This window comes from Callospermophilus lateralis, chromosome X (assembly GCF_048772815.1).
Source record: "Callospermophilus lateralis isolate mCalLat2 chromosome X, mCalLat2.hap1, whole genome shotgun sequence".
Taxonomy (NCBI): domain Eukaryota; kingdom Metazoa; phylum Chordata; class Mammalia; order Rodentia; family Sciuridae; genus Callospermophilus; species Callospermophilus lateralis.
Window position 1 is genome coordinate 4,256,939 of NC_135325.1, and position 21,649 is coordinate 4,278,587.

Here is a 21,649-nt window from a genome sequence, read left to right on the forward strand (position 1 = left end):
AAAATGAGGCTCCCTTTACAAGGATGGTTAGTCTATAACATATCCATGATATTCATGTATATTCTTTGGAGGCAGTACATTTATTATGGAAAGAGTGACAACTAGCTTTCCTTTAATTACTCTAGCATAGCATTTCTTCTTCCATAGTATCTGGTGGCCTGTGCATTCCTTTACCATAGCAGATATCACATTATGTTACAATCATCTGTCTATAGCAGGATTTCCCAGCCTCAGAATATTGATATTCAAGGCTAGATAATTCATGTGTTCCAATGGGGGTTGCCTATGTATTACATAATGTTTAATAATACCCTGGGATCTACCTACTAAATGCCAATAGAATACTTGCCTCTCATTGTGACCATGAAAAATGTCTTCAGACATTGCCAAATGTCCCCTACAGAACCAAATATATCCCAGTTGCAAATTACTGGCTATATGTTCTAGACAGGCTCCTCCAAATTCATTTTGACTTTAAGGAAAAGATGCTGTTATCTTGTTTCTTTCCAAATTCGTGCCACATTATGATATTCAATACATCTTAATTGAAGAAAACTATAGTAACTTGAAGTAATTCAATGTTTTGTAGTTAAAAGTATGGAGTACCAGAATATGTGCATCCATATGGGTTTTGTCAGGAAAGGAGAGACACTAAACTTGTGCCAAAATAGGGGTTTAATATAATAATCAGGATTTATATGAATGTGGGAATAACCAGGAGAATGAAGATCTAAAAGACAATTATTAAAAGATGAGACTTGCACCTAAAATTCTGGGTTGGAAAGCAGATGCTCACAGGAAAATCTTGAGACACCACAATGTGTAGCCACCAAATTGGGACCATAAGTCAGGAGCCCTTAGAAAGTTCAGGAATACCACTGTATCTAACAAAGCAGCCTCATCTGACAACAAGTGATTCCCAATAATAATGGGCTCTGGTACTTTCCACCTTCTAAATCTCCCAAATTATCTCACTGCCAAACATTAACCCAATACCAATCAAGAAGAGAATTCTGGGAAATGAACAGATAACGCTGCACGATGCTCACTTTGACACCAAGTGTGTAAATACAGTATACACAGAGAGATTGAGGCATGATGATGGCTTGGAGAATTTGGCAGTCAGGATTATCCAAATTAGAAAACAAGCAAATTCTTGGTGTGATTTATCATTGATGCTATTGCTATTACTGTTTTGTGTTTAGTAATGGGTTCATTCCCTGATCACCTCTCTCTCCACTCTCAATGTTCAATTTGAACCCAGAACAGATGGCAAATGATGTTAATAATCTAACAACTCATATTCCAGATGGAAAATGTTCACATTCATGCTTCTTCAAATTTAATGTGTCTTCTGAGCACTCTACCTAGAGCAGAATTGACAGAAACTATTAGGAAGGAATTTCCATATGCAAGGCATAGATACTCTCTTGAGAAATCAAAACATAGCAACTTTGTTATCAATTTTAAGCTACTCTCTCAGACTGCATCTGATATCAAGTGAAAATATTTCTGCTTTATAGATCACAAGCAGAAAGAAAAACAATTAAACAATTACTTCTAATCTATTAAAATTATGGTGTTATAGGTAAGACATGGTCCAAAGTACAATGAAGTATAAATTTTATATAGAAAATTAGATTCAAAAATATATTTAAAACATATGAGCTTCAGATATTGCATGGTCCATGAAATCTAAACAATTCACTATCTAGTCCTTTATAGAAAATGTTTGCTGATCTCTGGGGAGAAGGGGAACAGCAAGATTTGAAGTCTGAAATGTGAAAGGGACATTAAAAGAACCTTTGAATGAGAGGCACTGGAGAGTTTTGAGCTGAATAAGACCAGACTTAATTCACATTACACCAAGATCCCTCTAGTTGCTATGTTCAAAGTAGACATTATTGTTGGGAGAAAGAATGTAGAAGCTGGTTATCTAAAAGCCACTATGGGGTGGCTCAGACCAGTATATAATGTTAGAGGTGGCAAAAAGTGACTAGACTGCCTTGAATCTTGAGCTGATTTAAATCCTGAAACTTGATATGTTGCATAGTCTCACATAGATGCATAGGAGGCTAGAAAATGCAGTCTGTCCGTGTGCATACATGTGACCAACTAAACAGGGGTTATCAAGTAGGAATGATTTTGCTCCTCTAGGAGATACTGGACAAATGTAGACATTTTTGGTTTTCACAACTAGAGGAAGAGACATGCTACTGGTATCTATTGAGTAGAAACAAGGGATACAGCTAAATATCCTGAGTGCAAAGCTCATTCCTGATAACAAATAACATCTGGCCCCAAATGCCAATAATACTGCAATTAAGCAACACTAAACTAAAGGACAATCCACCATTGAAATAGAAAATGAATGGGTGTTGGTGGGTAACTAGGTAGCTTTAGCACAACTCAACCTCCTATGCCTGTGTTCCTTCCATCTGTAGACTGCAGCAATATTGATTCCAAAATTCCTGTTCATAACGTAACTGTTCTGTTTGTCCACCCTTGTGCACAAATTTGCACCTGTTAAAGGCTTGACATGAATTAAAAGCCCTGATGGTAATTTTTAATAAAAAATAATATAATGTGTGATTGAAGCAAAGAAGATTTTATGTAATGAAAGCTACATGGTACACAGTACCACAGTATAGACATTAATTTTAAAAGAGATTTGTAAAGATAATGTTCCACTGATTAGAACTTCAAGACTTAAAACTGATATTTGGTAATAACCATAGATTTATAGGAATTTCTCTATCTTTGCCAAATTTAAATGGATGGCATATGAGTTCAAGTTCCCTAATATTAAACAAATACATCTTAGTTTTTGCTATGGGTGATAAGTTATGAAGCCTAATCTATTTGGTGAAATACTTTTATATATCCAGTACATGCTTTCATTTACTTACCTTTATTTTTTTATTTGAAAATAGATGCACAAAAGTATTTCTTTAGAGGCTGGTTTGTGGCTCAGCTGTAGAGCACTCACCTAGCACATACAAGGTACTGGGTTCTATCCTCAGCGCCACATCAAAAAATAAATAAATAAAATAAAGGTATTGTGTCTAAGTACAACTAAAAATATTTTTAAAAAAGTATTTCTTTATATTCTGGAGGATCTGTCTATTCCATATTATTTTGCAGAGGAGTATACATTTTCTTCCAAGATTGTTAATAAAGTAGATCTAATTTTCATACTACCTGGCTGCTCACTAGCTTATCAGTGTGCCAAACAAATGGACAATGTTTCAAATATAAATCATAAATATTTTTATTCTTAAGTGACATTGTTGAATTTAGGTTTTTCCCTAATTTTATATCAACCCAATATGCAAAAATAGGCATAAATAAGCAATCTATGAATAAGATGGATTTTCATGTAACAAAAGATTTTGTTCTACCATTCATTTAAGAACATTCAGTGTAAGAAGTTTCAGTCAAGTGTTGTTCTAGGTACTAGGAATATCAAAATAATCAAGGACCCCGTCTTGGTTATATGAAAGTTACATGAAAGAGGCTGGCATGTAAATAGATGATTTTTTTTTCAAAATTAGAACTTTATAGTTATATATAGTCATTGGGTTCATTCTGGCAAACTCATACATGTGTGGAATTCAATTTCAGTTCTTAAATATCTGATTTTAAAAAGAAGCAGTAAGTTTTGTTAGGGAGGCATGTGCCATTTGCTACAGCAGCTTAGGAAAAAATGGCCCAGGTTCAGAGGTCAAGAAAGACATCCTGACTAGGAAGATGCAGAGTGAAGTCAGAAAGGACATGAAGGAGCACACTAGTTGAAAAGAGGTGCAAATCAATGCAAAGGGAAGCAATTGAATAAAGTCAAAGTTCATGAAACCCAATGGAAGAAGGAGGTATGAGGCAGGACATGGGAGTTCTTGAATGTCACACAAAGGAGAGTTGGAGATGAGAAACTAGAAAATTATTAAGCCTTGAAATGGAAGCAGTGAACCAATACCACCAATTCTGCTGCAGCATAAGGCAGGGATGGCTTCATAATTTGTGTGACCCAGTGCAAAATGAAAATGTGGGGTGGAGTCTTTGTTCAAAACACATTATTTCAAGATGGCTATAGCAGAGCATTATACCAACGACAGGACACTTACAAGCATTGGTTCCTGTGTAACTGCATAGTGTGCATGCCTATGAGGTTGACTCTGGAAGAAGGTATCAGGGTAGGGGTAGGAAAGACTTATTTTCATGCAGTCTATTCCCTAGTAGGTCAGAAAGTCTTAAACATATCAACTAGCTAGAGATTAGTCTCAAGGCAACATATTAACTAGTGTTATACTCCTGTACTCACAAACTTATAAAAAATACTAAATGTGCAAGCTCTTCAATTTAAAGAGGAGGAAACAGAAGAGCAAAACATTTGAGACATAGTCCCAAACTCACAAATATGTGAATTTAACTCAAGCCTTTGGATTTAAGCCCAGTATTTTCCTCTACTCCTAGGAGATATCAAGGAGACTAAATCTGGAGTGAGAGGGATGAGATGGAAGTTCCTTGGGAGGAAGATTGATCTAGAGGATGCAGAAAGGTCTGAGATTGGTAAAGAGAAAGATAGCAGCTAAGAGATGATGGTTATCCCCTCCCCTTCCCCAGGAAGCACTACTTTTCCGAGCCCTTACCCAGAATCAAGAGAAATATTCCAACATGATTACTGAATAACTATTAGGAACCAGGCAATGTCCTAGGGAATAGGACTACAGACTTTTATACACTCCCAGGAACTCATCCTCATTGTTTGAAGACAATAGTGGAAATACCCACACATGACCTTTCCATGTGGCTTGGCTTTCTTCCAGCATAGTGGCCAATGAACAAGGCAGAAGCTATGTCATCTTTTATGAACTAGCATTCGAAGTCATGCAATGTTACTCCACTGCATATTTTAGTTACAAAGTCCAGAGTGTTTGATCACATATTCTTTATTAGGAAGTCCAGATGTTAATTGTTCAAATGGGAACAATAATATAATATAATATAATAAATATAAAATATAATAATATACAATATAATAATAATAATATAATGTGTTGTTAAACCCCTATTAACAACACATTATATTACAGTGCTGCTAGTTGTTCAATGATATAATTCCCATAGCAGGGTGGATATTGAAGCTTTAGGTAGTGAAACTGCATCTCAGACAGCTAAGAGAAGATATAGGCAGCTCATTTCAGAAAGGACCATTGGCCATATTACCCATAGTTTACAGAGTGTTTTTCACCAACATGTACTTGGATACATTTTTACTTCTACTTTTAAATTGGAAAAGCCAGGATTCAATCAGGAACACATTCAATCCTATACATTTATAATATTTCTTAATTTATTCCAAGGATTCTAGGTTTGGATACCTAGCTGTTGGAAGTGTAAACTTTGGTACAATGATGACTCAAAAACCCTCTTCCAGTTACTGTGCATAATAAATCACTTCACATTTAATGGCACAAAACAATCAACACCTTCTTATGCTTAGGAATTTGGAAAGGGCAGAGTGGGGATGACTTGTCTCTGGTATTTGTATGAGGTCTCAGCTGGGAAGATTAAGAAGCTGATGTTAGTCATGTTCACTTACATGTCTGGTAACTAGATTGGAAAAATTATAAGACTATAAGGTATAAGAATACCTACACATGGCCTTTCCATGTGGCTTGACTTTCTTCCAGCATAGTGGCCAATGAACAAGGCAGAAGCTATGTCATCTTTTATGAACTAGCATTCGAAGTCATACAATGTTACTCCACTGCATATTTTAGTTACAAACAAGTCACAAACCTGCCCATGTTCAAGGTGAAGAGATACAGACTCCTAACTTTCAGTAGGAGGAGCTTCAAAGTCACAATGAAGAAAAAAATATGGATGGGAGATATGGTAGAGGCCATTTTTTTACAAATATATTCTGCCATATCCCAACCACTTGCCACAAAAATTCATTTCTCTTCCATGTGCAAAACATATTTACCTCCACTACCAAGACCTGCAATATTAAATGCACACTTACAAGAATAGTAAAATGGAAAGATATTTTTGGTATTGTTATCTTACTTTCTGGATAAGGAGAAATAAATAATAATTTACAAAAGATTTCCATAGGTGAAACTGATCACAGGGTTTGAAATAAAATGTAGCTCAAAACCCAGGATGTCCTTCCAGTCACCTACTTCACATCTCCATCTGAATGTATCAAGGGTACCCCCATCACAGCATTATCTTACCCCACATAATATGATCCTCTTTTAGTGTTTTCTCCTCATTGAATGGCATTATCATTCATCTAGAGGTTGAAGCTGGAAGTTTACCTGGACAACATTTAACAAATGTGTATGTGCCTGTGTGTGTGTGTGTGTGTGTGTGTGTGTGTGTGTGTGTGTGAGAGAGAGAGAGAGAGAGAGAGAGAGAGAGAGAGAGAGATACTGTTTTTTTTTCCACTAGAATTTAAACATCAAAACACCAGAGACTTTTCTTGTTCACTGCTGTATTGCTACCACATATCAGAAATACATAATAGGTGCCTGATAAGTATTTGCTAAAAATATGAATAAATAAATGGCATGTGCTTAAGAAATGAATCCCAGGAACTGCTTTTTTCAAAAATCAATGATTCAAACATCCTCCATTGAAAAATAGATGATCTGTTGATATGATTTTATTGTGGAAACACTGCCTTTCATAATATGCCCAAATGACACTTTGATAGTTTTAGTTCATTTTACCACGTCATTAAGCAACAAGAGACTATATTTGCTTTTCTTTATTTCAACTTCAGTCTGCAAAGCTCACCGAGAATCTTCATCCATAATCTTGAATAGAAGCCATTAGGGGCTTGATAGGGGCAACAATTCATACAAATCAAAGATTTGTAGGGTCTTTGGAATCAAACAGTTTTAGAATCAGACTGACATGAATTTGAATCTCAGCTTCACCATTTATTAGCTACATAACTTTGAACATGACTTCTTTTGGCCTCAATTTTCCTAGGAAATGTGAGCTGCACCATTGGTTTAGTAAAAGGAAATGACTGGATTTAAGTGCACGGTACATAGTCATAATCAATAAATGATATCTATTTATTACTTACATATATTCACAAGGCCCTATATTATGGAGAAAGAAATTGAGGTGCCAAGAATTGAGAAAAATTTGCCAAGGTCATTCCTCTTACTCACATCTAGGTAATAGAATTGGTCAAGTTTTTAGGTTTTATTTATTTATTTATTTATTTGTTTGTTTGTTTGTTTATTTTTGGTGGTACTTGGGTTTGAACCTAGGGCCTTGTGCATATGAAGCAAGCATTCTACCCACTGAGCTATATCCCCAGCTCCCCCCCCTCCTTTTTGAGATTTCTTTTGTACTTGTAGATGGACAGCATGCCTTTATTTTATTTGTTTGCTTTTATGTGGTGCTGGGTTCGCCCAATGCCTTACACAAGCAAGGCAAGCACTCTGCCACTGAGCTACAGCCCCAGCCTATGAGGATACTGACTCATAAAAGGGAAGGAGGAGAAAGGAGGGGGAAAAGGGGTAGGAATGATGGTGGAATAAGTTAGACATCATTAATCTGTGTAATGTATGAAGACACAAATGGTGTGAAAATAGTTTGGGTACAATCAGGACTTGAAAAATTGTGCTCTATATGTGTAATATGAAATGAATCACATTCTGCCATCATGTATAATAAATTAGAATAAATAAATAATTTAATTTTTAAAAATGGTCAAGTTTATTGATAAACATCACCCAGCCATAATTTGCTAGAGGGAACTTTTCATTGAAAAGTTTGGACTGTTTGGACTTGTGCTGTTTCCAAAGGATAACTAGAGATTCCATTATGACCTTGCATTGACTGAGGATCACTACAATCTCCAATTCCAACTGAGTGATTTCCTGTTCCTAACAGAAAAGAGACTCAATCCAATCAAAGAATATGGATGAGAGATGCAATAGAAAGAACTTGCTCCTGACTTGATTTAAGGAATCATTTATTTTCTTCTTGCTAGGGCATAAAAGAAAAACCCAAGATATTGGTTCAACTAAAATCTTTTATTTCATAAGTACCATGTCCTTAATTATATTGAAATCATTTCTTTTAGCAAACAATTCACTATAATGAAATTCTTGTGAGCTTTAGGTCTAATTTCACATTTAGATAGGAGTTATTCCAAACACAAAAATGAGTACATTTTAAAATAAGTAAAACTGATGCACAAAATGAATTAAAGTAGATAATCTCAAATGAATTACATAGCGCCATAGCAGTGTTTCCTACAGAACACAGGATTTCAGATCTTATCAAAGTAGGGTACAGAAATTACATACAATAAAACTTTGACCAGAAGATTCATTTTCTGTAGGAATTTAACAAATCAGTGAATAACAAAACAGGGTCATCTAGAAGTGTTTATTGATTAGTAAATGGAGATGGTGGATAAGCAGAAATAATTAACTAATTGGGTTCCTAGCTCATTAGAAAAACTGAACACATACACCTAAAATTCTTTCCTTACTGGGAAGATGAGACTCTCCCTGTGAATATGCTCAACTAAGCTGTGCCTATAGATTGCTCTTTATTTTAGCTTCCATTATCCATGACCCAAAGCCCATCTTCATTTTGTCCTCATATAGGAATCTTACCATACTATCATAGCATTTTACTCTAAACCTTCTAGAAAGGCATTTAGTCACTCAATGTAATACACAATATTAAAATTGGTTGCAGATATGTTTTCTGAATCAAAACCATACCCTTTTATGTAGATAATTTAAGCTTATATATTTAATAGGCATTGAATGATTCATAATGGTAAATAAGAAGACTCTTAACTAGCATTCAAATCTCCTACATATTAGAAATTAAATGGATAATTTGTACCTGCAACAGATTTATTTTTGTGGTGGAGAATTTTAAAGAATTGATTTAATTAACTGTAACTATGCTCAGAAACATAATTTGAAATACTGTTGGATGAATGAAGAGAGCATTTTAAAGCATAGGGAATACCTTAAAATTCCATTTTGCTCACTCTTCAGCAAACATTTATTAAGCACCTACAGTTTATTGTACAAAATAATGATATTCTAACCTAGCATCCTTCTATTCTAGCTCTAGTAGTTAATTGAATGAGTTAATCTCTTCAGCTGTGCATTCACAGTATGTGGGGGAAAGGCTATAGAAATTAAATTAATGAGTCAGTCTGAAAATAAACATTTGATGTATATATTTAGGTTTCCTTTTGTTTCATGTGCTGATAATAAGGTACCACCCTTTATATTTCTTTAGGGGCTCAAGAATCTAAAAGAATCTTATCTCATTCAAACAGTGAACTATATGTTTAATAATGAGTTTCTGAAATGTTTTTAGATATGAGAAGAGTAATTTGCAAGATTCTACTAATATGGAAAGAGAAAAAAGCACCATAAACTAGGCAAATAAGGGGAAATGTTTGTTGAGGAGTTGTTTCCATTTGAAAAGTAAGTTTAGATTTAATAATATAGAATGGGTTATGCATTTTAGAGATGGGCATTAGAACTCCTCGAGGCCACTGGCCTCCAACCTTTTACACTAGGATCACTAGCTTTTTAAAAATTTAGATCCTAAATTGTAATCCTCATGGATTCTGATTCCTTTGATTTGAAAGAGGATTGGAGAAGTATGTGTGTGTGTGTGTGTGTGTGTGTGTGTGTGTGTGTGTATTATTGTTTTAAAGTTCTCCAGCAACCAGAACCAATACCCACTGCTCTAGGGCATGCTGGACTTTCTTGGCATGAGGTCCCTGAAGGTCTTGAAAAAAAATAAGTAATTTGCATAAAGTCAACATAGTTTATTGACCTTAGATTCAGGCCTACTACCCAAATATTCAAATTCCCAGTGTAGATTTCTCTCTGCTAAACAAACTGACACCATTTCTACTTCACTCACACACTGGTTAAGATCTAATTAGTTGTTAAAATGTTCAAGACTGTGTATAACCCATATCACAAGCAATGCCCCTCCTCCTAATGACCTGTTTGCTTCCTTTCTTTTTAAGCACTGAATAAATTTTTGGATGGTCATGATGACATTATAATGATTAACATATCTATTTATTCCACATTTTATAAAACTTCACTTATTTGAAACTTTTGCTTCCATAAAATGTATCATTCACATTTTAAAAGAAAAGAAAATAGATTTAATATTTGAATCTGAGTCCTATTTGAGTCTTCATTGTTGAGTTTATATGGCTGTGCACAGGGAAATACTCAGATGTCAGGCTGAGTGTTCTTTGCCAGCTTCCTTATATGATAACGCATTTAGGTTAGCCTCTTCCACTGGATTCTGAAAGCTCATGCAGGTAGAGCCTTTGTACAACTTCATCAACTTCATCCCAGAACTAAGCACAATGCTTGCCATAGAGTCAACACTCAATAATAAATTGCTGAATGACACATCTTTATTATATTTTATTTAGAAATGAGAGAGAATACCTTGAACAGAGAGTACCTTGTATAAAACAAATAAAATTATTGCCAAAAATGGCTTTATTTCACAGTTAATTTTTACAAGAGCTATGGCCTGAGTTTTTTTTTAATTAGAAACGGGCTGATTAAATGTTATAATTAATGTCTTTTATTGGTAGCACTAGATTCATTCATTAATAAGAACTTCTAACCTATCAAGTAAATAAGCCTTGTGTTTTCTACCCAAATTTGTATAGAGACCAGATCTACATGGCAAAGGGTGACATGGAGTATCTAGCAACTCGAATTCTAAATCATTGTCAGGTGGCAATGCAATATTCAGCTATGTTTACAGCTGGCCTCACCAGAAGTACTGGATCACAGCAGTTAATGTCAATAAACTAAGGGCCTCAAGAACTCTTCTGAACTCTCTTCTTCATTTTCAGGCTGCATGTAACTCACATGGAGAGAGAAGCAGCACCTGACTACTAATCTAGTTAAGTGATCCACATGGAAGCCAATCTGTCCTCCTTTCTGGACTTTGCAGTCATCAATCTGAGTACATATACTGTAATCTAATCAAATCATCATAAAATTCTTGCATTTCTCTTTAAACCATGTGTTCTCTCACTCCTCATTCTTCACAGAATAAACTGAAATACTTCTTCTCACCTTCCTTACCTCTACTAGGATCTTCTGTTGACCTTATAAAATTCATTTCAATATATATGATACAGTTTGTCCTTCCACCCCATTTGGGTTACAGTTGAATTTCATTAATATTATGTTAAAAGTTCTGCATTTAGGATACCTTTTATGCCTGAAGGCATTACTGACATGCAGTTAACATTGATGAAATGAAGTAAATAGTAGGTTTCTTGCATTATGCAAAACATGACAATGATTATTATCTGCCAAGGTAAAGCATTCAGCAAGGGGTTGCATAATATTGTGAAAGGCAGTGATCTAGTTACAAAAGAAGATTCAATCAATGGCTATTAAAAGGTAAGTTTGTACTAAGCAGATCATTTCAATCCCACCTTTTCAACCCACCATTCAACTTCCCCTTTGACCCAACTACATTTGCAGATCCCATATACATGTCTCTAAGGCTATTTGCCCGTTACACCTAAGAATAAAAACAATTTTTAGTCTTTTATCTTATTCATGTAGAAATAACACAAAATATCACTGATATCAGCTAAAATGGCACATTCATTTATTTATTGTGACACTAGGGATTGAATTCAGGGCCTCAGGCATGCCAAGGCACATCCCCAACATCCCAATGACACTTTTAAATATGGTAGAGATGATTCACTGGCCAATGTTAAAAGTCAACACTGGATGTGAATATACTTTCATATACAACCAGAGATATGAAAAATGTGTTCTATATGTGTAATTAGAATTGTAATGCATTCCACTTCCATATATAAATTTTAAAAAAGTCAACACTGGAGCTGGGTGCAGTGGCACACACCTGTAATCCCAGCAGCACAGGAGCCTGAGGCAGGAGGATCGAGAGTTCAAAGGCAGCATCAGCAAAAGCAAGATGCTAAGCAACTCAGTGAGACCCTGTCTCTAAATAAAATACAAAGGGCTGGGGATGTGGCTCAGTGGTTTAGTGCCCCTGAGTTCAATCCTTAGTACAAAAATTTTTAAAAAAAGTCAACACTGGAAAAAATTAGCCATGGTAGAAATATTCACACCAAATAATGAATATTTAATCTAGAGAGCCAGAGAGGAAACCAGTGTACATTTTAAGGGGTTCATCTCAGATTTAACAATATAAAGCTAATGTTACTGGAGAAGTGGTTTGTGGATGGGTGATGATGCTAAAATTTCCTAACTAGGGATCAGGCACTTACCAAGCACTGAGGAAATGTTGTGTTTTTCTTTTTTAATGAATGAATGGATGAATGGTCCTCTTCATAGATTTACATTGTAATATTAGAATTTGGAGAACTAGCTTTAAAACAGTCTATTTAAATCTATGTATTCACAAACTAGATTTTGGGAAAGTCAGTACTGAATATAGTGTAGGTGTTTCTGTTTGTTAATTAAAATGACCAGAAAGTCATTATTCTTACCCTTAATTTCTTAGCCTGGAAAGTTAATGAACTGCATTTGTTCCATGAATAATGGAGTCAAACTTGAAAGGGAATTCCCCATTCCAAAAGCCTCCTACACCAGCAGTTAACTGTGATTTATCCTTTTACTTCTAAAGGATTTTAAGCCTCTTCAAAGAAATTTGATTGATAGCCAATCTGTGCTTCCTTTGTCTTTATTCTACCAGGAAGAAGATGTTACTCGTGAAAGTCGTTTTAATTTCAGTGGTTACGGGATGGGTCATTGCCTCCAAGTGAAAGATGGAACAGCTGTCAAGGCCACACCTGCCAACCCGCTTCCACAACCCCCCAAAGATGCAGATGCCATCAAGAAGAAGTTCGTGGACCGGGCAAAAAGGATTGACACAATATCTCGAGCTGCCTTCCCACTGGCCTTCCTAATTTTCAATATCTTTTACTGGATCACGTACAAGATCATTCGGCATGAAGATGTCCACAAGAAATAGATGTGCCCTACAGACCCTGGGACCTTCTTGCCTAAGTATTGTGCTTGTAAATACACAGTGAAATTGTCTTTATATCACTTTGACAGAGGAGAATATTAAGGGAGGGGGGGAGGGAAGATCATGGGGGTGGGTTTCCTGGCACCTACATGGAAAAAAAGATAAGTTACGTGGGCAATGAAGAAAGCTGTTTGCACAAAACTAAGGTGTTGCAGAATCACGTAAGCATAATTCCTATCCATAGTCTTAAGCGTTGTTCTTTCAGATGATGCATCAATCAGACATGATATGCAGGGTCAAGTTCTCAAGGGCTGATTACTTTTTGGTTTTGTTTGGTTTAGTTTTGACTAATTCTGGTACTGAAAAGTTTGCTTAAAACACATACAAACACACACACTGAAAATGCTTACTATCTGACCATAGAGACTAGTCTATAGTGAATTGAGGACCAAACTTTTTCAGGAAAATGCTGCCTCGTTTTTAAAACAAGCTTCCTGAGCTATGTTCTTTACAATGTCTGTAATTAGTGTTCCACCCAAGAATCCTTTTGTGGGTTATAAGTCATTTCTACTTATCCAAACAACAACAACTAAACAAACACCAATGACAAAACAAACAAACAAACAAACAAACAAACTGATTTCTACTTTACTGTCTGTGTAGGTGTGCACTTTAATATTATTTTTCTCTCCTAGATGTAATTTTGGAGTTTAAATTGTGTATCGTGTCATTGATTTGATAGTGTACCCTTTCAAAAATAAATGCCCATTTTATTTTAGATCCAAGTTAGTACTATATAAATATATATACATATGTATATTTTGCTTTTGCTATATTTGTGTGCAACTTTAAGTGCCCAAGTGTGACTTAGCCATTGCAGCCACTCGGTCACAGTATTTATGGAGATGGTATGTCCTGAATGGTGTAGCTCAGATTAGCTTGAACTTCCCATTTCTGCTTTCATTGTAGATAAAACTATTAGTCCTAATGTTGACTGATCCATGATTTCTACTGTCTATCCAAGTGAATATCGTTTTAAATATCCTTGATTAAACTTAAAGAATTTTAAAATTGTACTGTGATTTTCATAACCCGTTGCCTTTTTGGTACCAGAGCTACGTGGTTTGAATCCTGGCTACATGTTTTAAGTAAGAAATAAAGACGTATTTTTGCTTACTCAGATAAAAGATAACCTGTAAAAACATAAGGAAATAATTAAATTTTACATGTGCTGTAAAAGGGGTTATTTAAAAATGCATTTGTTCAATTTCAATAAAGCTAAGTGTGCCACAAACTTCTCTAGAGTGTTTCCATTTTTGTTCTAAATTATAAATCATTTAGATGACAATAATAACTTGGATTTTTGTATCTGGTCTTCTCATAAACTTGAAGCACTTACACAGCTATTATATTATTGATACTTATAATATTCCCGTGAAAAGAGAAAAAAAATGTTATTTTCATTGTAGAAATAGGGAAATGGAAGTGCATTGTGAGCAGAATCTAAAACTGGATATTTTATATGAGAAAAGGTAATGTTCCAAGAGCACTGAGAAATAATAGAATTTGAAGGTGAGAAGAAACTTGAGATCAACTGGTGTAGTTACCCATCCTGATTTTGTACAGAATCAAGTTCCAAAATGAAAGCAAAATTCTGAGAACCTAAGTAAAGAACAGATAACTCTTCTAATCCCTTAGAGAGTTTCCTTAACCAAAGGTATCCAACATAACATTCTCAGGAAGATTCATAAGTCAATGTTTATGACCTTCTAAATCTATTTCAAATAATAAAAAAACTTCCATGGATGAGAATATTTCAGAGTAGCTAGAAATATGAATTTTAGGTTCAAAGACGAGCTCAACCACCTATCAACCACGTGATCTTACATATGGCACCTGCCTTCTCTAAATAGTATTTGTTTCATAGAGCTTTAAGCAGACTTAATGGGGAAAATGCAGGTAAAATCTGCACCATGCCTAAGAAACATAATAAATTCTCAATGACTAACACCTTAATAATAAAATTATTATTACGAATAATATTGACTATCCTCTGAATGGAAGCTTCAGAATGTAGTGTCTTGGCAAGTTTTATACCATGCTTTTTGCATCACTCCTAAAACACTAATTTCTTTCATACTCCTCAACAAGCAAAAAAGGTAAAGTCTTTGTTCTCAATTCTTTTCTTCCCGCTGCAAAACAGTAAAATTGAGGCTAAAATGCCACCCCAAATGGGCCTGACTCCAGAAGAATCCTAGGGAGAACCCTGATACTACATGAGAAGAGTAAAGAGGCATTTGGCAGAGAAAATCTTAAGCTAACCAATGTGTGCACCATATAATTTGTGGAGAGTCAATGCAGCTCCCTCCATTAGAAAGTCAAAAGGTATAACTGCCAGCCACTCAAGTAGATGAAGGCATCCTGGATAGCAAGAGGATTTCTTGGTTTTTGTATGGTTTTAATCCACATTCAGTGAAAAGAACTTGTAAATACACCAATTTGGATTATATAAATAAGATAAAATCACAGGGAGGATACTTTGAATACTGAATACTCTTGTGAAAGAGTTAATGTCCCATAATGTTACAGAAGATTTTATTTAGGACTTTTTTCATAATAGTAATTGGAGGAAAATAGTTCAAGAGTGAAATCATGGCTTGGGGAAGAGATCTTACTACCTATTTTCATTAGACTGGAAGTTTCTGAAAGAAAGTGGTTATATTTTCATAGGCTCTCCTCAAGGCCTGACAAAAATTAAATGCCCAATGAATATTAGTAGTGTTACTAGGAAAACATTAATGAAAGAGGCTATGCTGTGCCTATTGACAAAGTTACGTAAATTTTCCCCAATGCAGAAATCATATGAGGTAACTCTCCATTGCCACCATTTTTTACATCAGGATTACTGGAGGATTAGTATTTTAAACCTTTTTTTTCAGTTCCTACCATGTGGTTTTCAGAATACATCAGAATGAACCAGGTGTAGTGACAGGAGCAGCTCAGGAGGCTGAGACAGGGGGATCACAAGTTCAAAGCCAGCCTCAGCAACTTAGTGAGGCCCTAAGTAACTTAACAATACCCTATCTTTAAATAAAATATAAAAAGGGTTGGGGATGTGGCTCAGTGGTTGAGCACCCCTGAATTCAATTTTTGGTATTGAAAAAACAAAACAAAACAAAAACAAAAACATCAGAATGGTCCTACATGGTGATTCACACATGTAATCCCAGTGACTCAGGAGGCTGAAACAAGAGAATTCCATGTTCGATTTCAGTGTGGGCAAAATCCTATCTCAAAATAAAACATAAAAGGGCTGGGGATGTTGCTCAGTGGTAGAGCATCCCTGGGTTCCATCCCCAGTACCACACACACACAGAAGAAAGAATAAATCAGAATGACTTAGGATTGAATCTCTTTATGGCATTCTCAAATAACTTGTTCCTAAATAGATGCTACAAACTAGACTAGCTGTAAATGTTTTAAAATCCATCCAAACAGTGTTAGCATTAAGCTCCTCATCTATGCTACTAAACAGAACTGCCAAATTCTGAAAGCAAAATTTCCAATAAAGATTAAATGAATATCATTTTACATTTCACTTACTCCATTAATATCAAATAAGAAGGTTCTAACCAAAACACAGTACAAAATTCCATACTATATGAATCACAGCTTTGGGGGAAAATCTATTCAGAATTTTTTTTAGGTATTATACATTTCTAGTTTAAGCCTGAAGCCAATTTGTGGGATGAGTCTGAATCATATGTCTGCCAGATATTCTTTCAAAATCTTTCGACTTCTACTTTAAACTTTTTCTTACTTTTGCCAACTTGGATGTTTTTTAAAATATAATTTGAATGGTTTGAGCAATACATATTTTTCATAAGTCATAAAAAGAAGAACTAAAGAGAATACCAAAACCTCATGCCCATATAGTGCTTTGAAAATATCAATATATTTTAATATCTACAATAGCATTTGATTCTAACAGTCATGCAACGTGGCCAGATCAGAGTCAATATCCACCCTTTGACCAATAGATAAACCAAAGCAGTATGAATTAAATGCCATGAACAAAATCCTATTAGATTAAAGGTTAAGCCCCCAATATAGTTTGTTTCTTAACTCCTCAGACTATGAACTATCAATATCTAAGAAAAGAAAAGCCTGGAAAGTAAAAAGTAATGGTACCACTACTTGCCTTCTCATAATAATATATATTGGAAAGGAGGATTATTTACATTGAAAGTTTCTAAGAGAAATGGCCCATATTTGTGCATATAGCATTAAAAACATCTTCAAAGAAACTCAACATGTCATGTGATTGAATAACCCCAAAGATACTTGGGTTGAAAAATAGTCCAACATAATTCAATTTAAAAGGTGTTTATTTCCATTTTGAAAGAGGGAAAATTACCTTCACTTTGTCACACATGATCCCACATGAGAAAAGATGCATTCTTCCTACTCTGGTACAAATGCATTTTATAAATAACAAGTAATACATTTCCCCCGAGCTGAGGGCAGTGTGTATTTGATGTTTTTAAACTATGAGCCAGAATTTAGAAAGTACATTATCACTTTGGCACAAATGATTCATAAATAAGTGAATGTAACTTCAAAGAGGAAAGCAAAGCTCTGGGGTATTTTTTGTGAAATGTGCACTGCACTGGCTTTCTTATGTTAGGGCCCAGGGCTGCTTATAGAATGGGCAACTTGGTTAGTCTTCATGCAGACTGAAATCTCATTAGAGGTTTCAGGTCCCCCAAAATGATGGAAACAAGAGCAAGAAGACCCTTCATCAGTGAGGATCAGGAATAACCAGAGGTTTATCATATTCAATTCAATGGATAATCATTTCTTAAGCTACTCCTGCTTTTTTTTTTAAACCAGAGATTGAATCCCAGGGCACTTAACCACTGAATTACACCTCCAGCTCTTTTTTATATTTTATTTAGAGACAGGATCTTGCCGAGTTGCTTAGGGCCTTGCTAAGTTACTGAGGCTGGCTTTTTAAAAATATCTTTATTTCATTTATTTATTTTTATGTGTGCTGAGGAGCAAACCCAGTGCCTTACACATGCTAGGCAAGTGCTCTACCATTGCGCTACAACCTGAGCCTTGCTGAGGCTGGCTTTGAACTTACAATTCTCCTGTCTAAGCCTCCCAAGCTACTGGATTATAGGTATGTGCCAAGGCAGCCAGCTACCCATGCTTCTTGGAGGTGAGAAAGATTTAGAGACAGGATAATGAGAAAGAGAGAAGAAATAATTCGGTGACAACAGACAAGAATTTCCTTTTAAGACAAAAATCAGATCATGTCACTCTGCTTTAACCTCCACTAGCTCTCCATCTTACTTAGAGAACAAGCCAGAGTCCTCACTGGCCACATGATCTGACCTACCCTCCTAACAAGCCCTCCTGTCCATCTCCCTTAGGTATAGTTGCCACCTTACCAATGCTTAAATATGCCAAGCACACTTCTACCACAGTGCCTTTTCACTTGGTGTGGTACCCTCTTTCCCTGGACAAGAGGTTGGCAACCTTTTTCTACAAAGGATTAGATAATAAATGGTTTAAGTTTTGCAGGCCATACAGCATCTGCTACAACCATTTAACTATTCTATTAAGCACAAAAGCAGGCTTAGAAAATATATAAACAGGGATGGAGATGTGGCTCAAGCGGTAGTGCGCTTGCCTGGCATGCGCGCACTGGGTTCGATCCTCAGCACCACATACAAATAAAGATGTTGTGTCCACCAAAAAACTAAATAAATATTTTAAAAATTCTCTCTCTCTCTCTCTCTCTCTCTCTCTCTCTCAAAAAAAAAAAAAAGAAAGAAAATATATAAACAAATGGGTGGGGCTGTGTTCCAATAAAACTTCAAAGATAGCTCCAGGTGAGAAAATGGAAATTGGTTTATTGTATTCTCAAGGTCTAGATCTGTGCCTGGCACTTAGTAGGTGATTAATCAACACAGTATTTATTCAATTAACAGTTAAATAGTTAACATTTATTAGGAAGTTAATTCAGCGTTCCCATGGTAGGCTTAGAGATAGAACTAAGGAACCTAACATTACCTGATTAGATAAAAATTGCTGTCAAAACTTATGTATGTTTTAAGTCTATAACAATGAAGAAATTGTACTAGGTTAACGTTTTCTAAAGTGTATTCTGAGAAACCCTAATTTTACAGGTTTTCAAGGGTCTGGGACATTAGCAGTTGTGCCTGGATTGAGTTGCTGTAGTTTCCCATGGACTTTTATCAGAAGGCATGGGCATTCTAAGATGTGGGAGGTCCTAAAATCTAGAGGTATCCCAGGGGACCTCCTGCATTCTAGACATTCCTCCTTAACCCCTCTATCTAATAATAACTCAATTTCCCCTTAATAATCAGGCTCATTCACCCTAACAAGTATTTGCATTTCTACAGGTTAGAAAAGTAATTCGCCCCTTCTTTACCTACTGACACCCTGGCACCAGGAACCCAAAATAACAGGTAGCAGTGTCTCAACTTTAATGAAATCACCATTGTGTCATTCAGAGGAAGCAGAGTAAGGAATTCCAGAAAAAAGTATACACTTGGAATGTTCTATCCGGCTATTAAGGATAGTTTTTAAAAAGGATAAAATCATGACTCTAGACACACTGAAAATTAGTACATGTCAAAAATTGCACGTAGGCTATTAATTGACAAAAAATAGTAAATGTGACGCCAGCAGATTGGGCTAATATGTGTAAAGCTGTGCTAAATGGAGGACAATACCTGTTATGAAAGGTTGCTAATGAGGAATTTTGCAGGGAGATGGCTAGGCAAAATGCAGCAGCTGGTTATCCTCAGAGAAATATAGATATGTTGTTAGGAAAGGGACCTTATGAGGATCAGCAGCAACAAATTGCATATGATCCTGGTGTATATTTACAAATTGCTGTAGATGCAGTTAAGGCATGGAAGACTTTACAAGGACATGGAGGTTTACAAGGTCAATTATCTAAGATAATACAAGGAGCTAATGAATCTTACGCTGAATTTGTAGATAGGCTTATTCAAACAGCTACCAGAGTTTTTGGGAATACAGAACAAGCAATGCCATTAATAAAACAACTGGCTTATGACCAAGTGAATCGTTGGTGCAGAGATATCATTAGACCATGGAAACATGAAGGTTTAAACACATATATTAAATTATGTAGAGACATTAATGAACAAGAGCAAGTTGTGGCAGCTGCAGTAAAACAGGCTTTAGATGCCAGAGACATTAATGAACAAGGGCAAATTGTGGCAGCTGCAGTAAAACAGGCTTTAGATGTCAGAGACATTAATGAACAAGGGCAAATTGTGGCAGCTGCAGTAAAACAGGCTTTAGATGCCAAGCCAAGAACATGCTACAATTGTGAACAAACAGGACATTTTAAAAGGAATTGCCCCATAGGAGGAGGGTTTAACAAAAATAGGTATCAAAGGAGTAGAATACCGGGTATTTGCCCACAATGCCGTAGAGGGAGACATTGGGCTAATGAATGCCGTTCTCAAACCACCATAGAGGGTACTCCATTGTCAAAAAACGAACAAGGACCAAGTGTTTATCCACGATATCATGGAGAAAGGCATCGGGCTCCATTGCCAAAAAATGGACTGGGGGGCCCAATGCTCCGGGGCCCAAGTCCACAAATATACGGAGCACTGGAGGAACCCAGCAGCCCCATCAGGGTAGTGCCCAGGACACATTGTCCATTAAATCCCTCACTAGACAAACCAGAGAAAGTGCAGGATTGGTCATCTGCGCCTCCACCAGATCAGTACTAACTCCAGAGATGGGAGTTCAAATCATTCCCACAGGGGTAAAAGGACCTCTTCCCAAAGGAACAGTAGGCTTATTATTGGGACGCAGCTCTTCTACTCTAAAAGGACTTATGATAAGTCCTGGGGTAATTGATCCAGATTATGAAGGTGAAATAAAAATTATAGCCAGTTCTCCAAAGGGTATATCAGTAATTTCACCAGGAGATAGAATAGCACAGTTACTAATAATACCCAGCCTACATGATAAATTTTCCAGTCGTGCTGTAGAAAGAGGTTCCAAGGGATTAGGCTCCACAGGTGTAGATTGGGCTATGCTGTCTTTAAATTTAGATTCTCGCCCCATGCTAAAACTAAATATTCAAGGACATGAATTTAATGGGCTACTGGACACAGGTGCAGACCTTAGCATCATCTCTCGTCATGAATGGCCAAAACATTGGCCATTATAACAAGCCACTCAAACGCTTCGAGGCCTAGGAGTGGCAACTAATCCCCATAGAAGTGCAATGGTATTAGATTGGAAGGATCCTGAAGGATGTGAAGGAACTATACAGCCATATGTATTGGATCATCTTCCTATAAATTTATGGGGACGAGATGTCCTAGATCAATTAGGTTTGACATTAACAAATAACATCAACCAAAATGCACCCACTATTATGACTAGACAAGGTTTTAGGAAAGGAAAAAGATTAGAAAAACAAGAACAAGGTATAGCAGCACCAATACAAATAGATCAAGGAACAGACAGACATGGGTTGGATTTTCAGAAAAGGCCACTGAGACAATAAAAATTACCTGGAAATCAG

The 21,649-nt window shown here is 36.0% G+C and overlaps 1 protein-coding gene across 4 annotated transcripts in view; it reads left to right on the forward strand.

Annotated features, from left to right (window-relative positions):
• Positions 1–13,038, forward strand: part of Glra2 (glycine receptor alpha 2) — a 178,720-nt gene extending 165,682 nt beyond the window's left edge. For 3 of the 4 annotated variants that reach the window (XM_077106899.1, XM_077106898.1, XM_077106901.1), the window contains exon 9: positions 12,760–13,038. In XM_077106899.1, coding sequence (XP_076963014.1) covers positions 12,760–13,038 — 279 coding nt within the window. The remainder of the gene's footprint in view (positions 1–12,759) is intronic. The other variant, XM_077106900.1, reaches the window with a different exon arrangement.
• Positions 13,039–21,649: the final 8,611 nt, after the last annotated feature.